General features: G+C 40.7%; 1 gene segment (V, D, J or C); it reads right to left on the bottom strand.

Annotated features, from left to right (window-relative positions):
* Positions 1–6,268: 6,268 nt before the first annotated feature.
* Positions 6,269–6,739, bottom strand: LOC107523467 (immunoglobulin lambda variable 2-8-like). The segment is given in 2 exon segments: positions 6,269–6,556; positions 6,694–6,739. Coding segments are annotated over 2 exon segments (309 nt in total).

The raw sequence follows: 6,739 nt of genomic DNA, 5'->3' as shown, positions 1-6,739 counted from the left end.
TCCTCTGTCTCTCCTTTCTCCTGTTTATATTCTCAGAGAGGGAGGGATCTTTCATGCAAATAAGACCTACCTGTTTGATTCTTCACAAGCTCCTAAGTCAGCTTCCTCTCCTTCAGTGCGAATGGGGCATGAGGGTGTGTGTCCCCAGAAATGCTTCATTCACAGCTGTGGGTCATGATCAGTGGACAGCAGGCAGGCAGGTCAGGTGGTGCTCTCTGTTTTCATCAGTCTGAAAAACAGTCGGTTCCCCACTGAACGGTCCTCTGGTGCCCCCTGGTGTTGAATGGAAGTAATGTTATGTTAATTAAGAGCAGAGGGCCACAGGTATGTCTCTATAGAAAGAATTAATCCTTTCTTAAATAAAAAAAATAAAAATAAATAAATAAATTTTAAAAAAAAGAAAGACAAGACGGAAGAAGTGAAGCCTCTATGAACTTGGGACCCGCCATCCTGCGCTCTCTCTCTCTCTCCCCTCCCCTCTCTCTCTCTGCCTCCCTCCTTCCTCCCTCTCTCCATTTGCCAGAGCACTGATCAGCTCTGGCTTAAAGTGGTGCAGAGGACTAAACCTGGGACTTTGGAGCCTAAGGCTTGAGAATCTCTTTGCATAACCATTATGCTATCTACCCCTGCCCAGTACCCACCAACTACCCCTGTACACTTACTTTATTTCCATGAAGCTTGGGAACTTACACAAGCCAGGCTATTCTTTTTTGATGAGTCCCTCATCCTGTGTTTGCAAGATGCCTTCCCAATAAGAAATAGTTCTCAGGCATTCAAGTAAGTACACAGAATTTCACCTGTTGGGAACAAGGCTCAAAATGTCAATAATGTACTTTAGGACACAATTAGGATATGGCTTACATCAGCCATAAAATCCCAGATTTACACATACTCACAAGGGGTTGTCGTTACAAGGGACTATATAAGCAAAGACCTGGAGCACATGCCTGGGTGTTTCAGATAGCTAGCTGAAGGTCTATGTCCTCCAGAATTTCCCTTAGCTATACTTTTCCTCTTGTTTACTTTTCATGGCAATATTTATAAATAGACATCTCATTTGTTTAATCCCTTTTTGTAATTTTCCATATCCATCTCCATCTTTCTATCTATCATCACGATGATAGATTAAGATGCCATAGTAAGATGAGAAAGTAAATGAGGACTTAAGGAAGTAATGATGCATAATATCCTGTTTTTTTCAAATATGGTATTATTCATTTATTTATCTTAAATCTTACAGTGATGATATACAACCATGGACCATCATGAGATGTATGCATAAAATGCACATATTTCCCACAAATTTGCAACACCTTTGTAAGTATAACCATTGTAAAATATTTTTTACAGCTTTCTAGCACTTTTTCCAGCCATGGCACCATCTTCCCAAACAAGAACTTAGGCCTACCTGCATATTAGATGTCAGGTGCAGGCAAAAACTAGTAAAGTCATGGGCCCTTTGGAATATACCTGAAACAGACCTACTAGCTTTTTCCAAAATGTAGACCACAAATTTTCATCTGCAATATGCCAGGCTTTAGGTTCATGATTATTAAACTATTTGTTCTGCTTTATATCTTAACCTTTTTTCAGTTACCAGGGTCCAGAAGCTACCATAATGGCAACCTGACTTCTCTGGGTAGACAGCACCACCAGTGTGTCCTAGAGCTCCAAATCCCCAGAGCTCTACCCCACTGGGCAAAGAGAGAGGCAGGTTTGGAGTATGGATCCACCTGTCAAAGCCCATGTTCAGTGGCAGAAGCCAGAACTTCCACTTTCTGCACCCCACAATGATCCTGGGGTCATACTCCCAGAGGGATAAAGAATAGGAAAGCTATCAAGGCAGGGATTTGATAAGGAGTTCTGGTGGTGGAAATTGTGTGGAACTATACTGCTCTTACTGTCTGGTCTTGTTGGTGTTTCCATTTTATAAATAAGAATTATTTAAAAATAAAAAATATCCCAGTTTTACCTAGAAGCATTATGTTTTCATGGGAATAAATGAGCCATAAAAGTAATAATAGGGGCTAGGTGGTGGCACACCTGACTGAGTGCACATGCACATGGTCCCAAGATCCAGCCCCTGGTTCCCATCTGTAGGGGGAAAGCTTCATGAGTGGTGAAGCAGGTCTGAAGGTGTCTCTCTGTCTCTCTCCTTATCTCTGACTACTCCTCTCAATTTTTCCTCTAATTTCTTTTCCAGTTTTTTCCTGAGTCTGACAGATAACATGCAAGTGGACCCAAGGTAATTTCTGGGGAGATGGTGTCATAGCTGGAAAAAGGACAAGAAAGCTGGATCAGGGAAGAGAGTAGCTCCCAAATATGGGAAAAGTATATAAATATTGTTAACTTCAAACCCCATCAATTTGATCTGGGGCCCATAAGCACAGGTGCCTATGTAAACTGTGTGTCCCTCATTTAATAATGATCAACAAGTCTGTTGGATAAGAGGGGTACAATTCCATACAGTTCCTACCACCAGATTTTCACATCTCATTCCCTCCATTGGAAGTTTTCCTATTCTTTATCCCTCTTTGAGTATGGACCCAAAATCATTATGAGTATAGATGGTAGGAGGCCAGGCTCTTATAATTGCTTCCTGGCTTGACATGGGCATTGACATATTGATCTATACTATGCCCCTGTCTCTATCTTTCTGTAATTGGGCAGAGCTCTAGAAGGGTAAGGTTCCAGGACATACTGGTGAGATCTTCTGCCCAGGGAAGTCAGGTTGGCATCATGGTAACATCTGCAACTTAGTGCTGAAAAGCGTTAAGATATAAGAGAGATTAAGTACTTTATGGTATCGTTTTAGGTCTTTCTACTTGTTTGCTTCATTTATTGACTCACTGCAAACTATTGTGCACTTTTGCTTTAAGGTTTATATTTTCAGGAGTCGGGCTGTAGCGCAGCGGGTTAAGCGCAGGTGGCACAAAGCACAAGGACCCGCGTAAGGATCCCGGTTCGAATCCCGGCTCCCCACCTGCAGGGGAGTCGCTTCACAGGCGCTGAAACAGGTCTGCAGGTGTCTATCTTTCTCTCCTCCTCTCTGTCTTCCCCTCCTCTCTCCATTTCTCTCTATCCTATCCAACAACGACAAAAACAATAATAACTACAACAATAAAACAACAAGGGAAACAAAAGGGAATAAATAAATAAAATAAATATTTTTTAAAAGGTTTATATTTTCCCCTAACTTATGTAAATATGTCATACCTCATGGATCCCGCTCTATATCTAGGTTTTGAGGGGTTTTTTTTGTTTTTTTTTAAAGAAGTGCACCACCCAAAATTGAATTAAGGAGTCCTATGAGATAGGAATGGTCTCACCAGAATAGTAAAGCTGAAGAGTTGACATTCCACACCTGAAATCTCTGGACACAGTCCAAGTGAAGCATGCTGAGGTGGTACTGGCTGCACTAATTAGGTTGGGATCAGCAGATCCAAGTGGTTTGCAGTATCAAGTGGTATGAATTAGGAGAAGGCTACAGGAAAGTGAGCCCCATCCTAGAAGTTCAGGACTGGGAGAAATATGGGCTTCATAGAGAAACGGGAAGGTTCCCTCTGTCTTAAGGTTTGAGAAGGCAATAGCTAGTTATTGCTATGATCAATTTATGTGGAAATTGGGTTAACATTGAAAATTCCATTATTAGGATTTGCTGTATCATACCAAACCTCACCATAATTTATGTCCTTCAATGCTATTTACATATAGCTGTATCTTATAAAGTAATGCCACCAGTTGCATCTGTTCTCCATAGGCTAAGCTTTTAGTAGATTTAATATTTCAAAGAACAAGTCATATTGGAAATGTATTAACAATTTGAGCCAGGGTGGGGGTAGATAGCATAGTGGTTATGCAAAGAGACTGTCATGCCTGAGGCTCTGAAGTCCCAAGTTCAATCCCTTGATCCACCATAACCGGAGCTGAGCAGTGCTCTGGTGTTTCTCTCTGTCTTTCACTTTTTGCATCTCTGTCAAAAATAAAATAAATAAAATACTTCACAAAAAAGTTGAAATTTAATCTGATTACCAATTTGAAGCCATAAGTGCTTAGATTGAAGGAACATGTACTCAGAGCTATGTGGTCTATGCATCCAAAAGTTTGAGACACTCAATTCATTTCCCCTCTCATATTAATTAAGCAGTGATTTATGAGAATATGTTAGTAGGAGTGTATATTAGCACCATTCCCACCACCAAAAGTCTTTGTCCCTCTCCCGACTCCAGTAAAGCTGAATATCTACCCTCACCCTCCACCCAGAGATTTTTACTTTGGTGCCATACTCCAAACTCAGTCAGATCTTGCTTTGAGTTTTCCTTTCTGTTCTTCTTTTTCAATTTCTATTTATAAGTGGGATCACCCCATACTCATCTTTGTCTTTCTGATTTAGCTCACTTAACATAATTCCTTCTAGCTCCATCCAAGATGGTCAGAGAAGGTGGGTTCATTGTTCTTAATAGCTGCATAGTATTTTGTTATGTATAGGCACTTCAACTTTCTCAGACATTCATCTATTCTTGGGCACCTGGTTTGCTTGTGAGCCCCTGCAGGCCAAGAGTCTACCCTGATTGATAGAAATAATCATTCCTGGTCACTCCTGGCTCTTTATTGCTCACATTCACATGAATTTGTTTATATATACAAAGACAACTCAGAGGCACAGAGGGATAAGTGCCCATGGTGCCAAGTGCAGCTACCAGCTTAAGGATCCCCTAGGAACCCTGGCTTTCCATCTTCAGGGGTCACTTCACAAGCTGTGACATGGGAATGCAGGTTCTATCTTTCTCCTTCTCTGCCTTCCCCTCTTCTATCAATTTCTCTCTGTCCTTCCCAACAACAATAACAATAATAACAAGGGCATCAAAAATGGAAAAAAATGGCCTCCAGGAGTAGTGGATTTATAGTGCAGGCACTGAGCCCTAGCAATAACCCTGAAGGCAAAAAAAAAAAAAAAAAAGCTCAATCAGTAGTATCACTATAACTAGATGTGAGCTGTGCTCTGATAAAAATAAATAAATAAATAAATAAATAAATAGGCTGATTTCAGAATTCAGTGGTGGTAACCTAAATCGTCTCTGATAGTTTTTACTACAAAATGTAGACATTAGAAAAAGACTCGCTGCTTTTGTCTTTTTCCCTAGGTAGAGTACTGTATCCACTCATCCATTTTCACATTCACTTTAGTGTGGATTTTGCATTTTTTATGTGCATTCAGATACATTTTGAATTCTAGTACTGTATCCTCTTACTTTTTATAGATTTAAGTTGTCCTGTGATTTAAAAACTTGTTCTAATTATTATGAAACACTGATAAGCACTACCCATAAGAAGGTCCTGCATTCGTTTCTATTGGGAAATAAAGAGGTAAGACTGTGTTCTCATTTATGTAAACAAAGTAGACAAATACATTCCTCTTATAACTGTCACCAGATGTGCACTCCACATATATCTGTTTAAAACTAGGTATTGGGGAGGGGGCTGGGCAGTGGCACTCCCAGATAAGGGCACATATTTCCAAATGACCAGTTTGAGCCCCAACTACCCTGCACAGAATTGCATCACTAGTGGTGAATCAAATCTGCAGGTGTTCCTCTTTCTCCCATTATATCTCCTGTCCCCTCTGAAGTGCTCATTCTCCTGTCAAATTAAGAGAAAGAAAAGCAAAAAAGAAAAAATGATCCCTGAGAGCAGTGGATTCAAAGTGTCGAACTGAGTCCCAGGAATAAATCTGGAAGGCAATAAACAAATAGATAGTAAATATATGAAAAGATATTGGTGAACAAACATGAAAAATTATTCACGGGAGTTGGGCGGTAGCCAGTGGGTTAAACGTACTGGCACAAAGCTTAAGGACCTGCATAAAGATCCCAGTTTGTGCCCCTGGCTCCCCACCGGCAGGGGAGTCGCTCCAAAGGCAGTGAAGCAGGTCTGTAGGTGCCTATCTTGCTGTCCCTGTCTGTCTTCCCCTCCTCTCTCCATTTTTCTCTGTCCTGTCTAACGACAATGACATCAATAACAACAATAATAACAACAACAACAAGAGCAATAAAAGGGAAAATAAATAAAATTTTTAAAAAAGAATAAAATATTGACACTGTTTTGGAGAGATCAATGAGTTTGTTCTGATTCCTGCTTCATTTCTAATTCATTCTTCATTTCTATATAGCTACAGATTTAGTTATCACTGGGGTAACAAGTAGTTTTTTGTCTCACTTCCCCACTGGCCTGGAGCACTGTGTCAGCATTGAGACTAACATCCCAGAGCAATAATAATCAGCCTCATCCTCATACTAGAGCCCTGTGATGGTCAAGGAGGCTGGGTTGCCAGAACTGGAGCCAGAGAAGCGATCAGGGACCCCAGAATATCGCTTGGTAGTTTGGTATATGAGGATTCTAGGGGCCATTCCTGGGAACTGTTGGTACCATTGTACATATTTTCCCTCAGTACTATGCCCTATGTTGTTGCTATTCCCAGTGCAGGAGATGGTGATGCTCTGCCCAAGGTTCCTGGAGACTGAGGATGGCTGAGTAATGACAGAATGGGCCCAGGATCCTATAAAAAAGACACAAATTGAAATGCTCTAATTTTAATAGCACTTATAATATTAATTAATATTGTTAATAAAGCAGATGAGGCAGATCTCAGTGCATCTTCCCAGGACCATTTCTTCTATCCCCGTCACTATTTACCTCTGCACTGAATAAAGAGTGTTAAGAGGAGATAGGACCAAGCCAT

The sequence above is a fragment of the Erinaceus europaeus genome, chromosome 6 (genome assembly GCF_950295315.1).
Source record: "Erinaceus europaeus chromosome 6, mEriEur2.1, whole genome shotgun sequence".
Lineage (NCBI taxonomy): Eukaryota > Metazoa > Chordata > Mammalia > Eulipotyphla > Erinaceidae > Erinaceus > Erinaceus europaeus.
The sequence above is the reverse complement of the archived record's forward strand: the minus strand, read 5'-3'. Positions and strand labels throughout refer to the sequence as shown.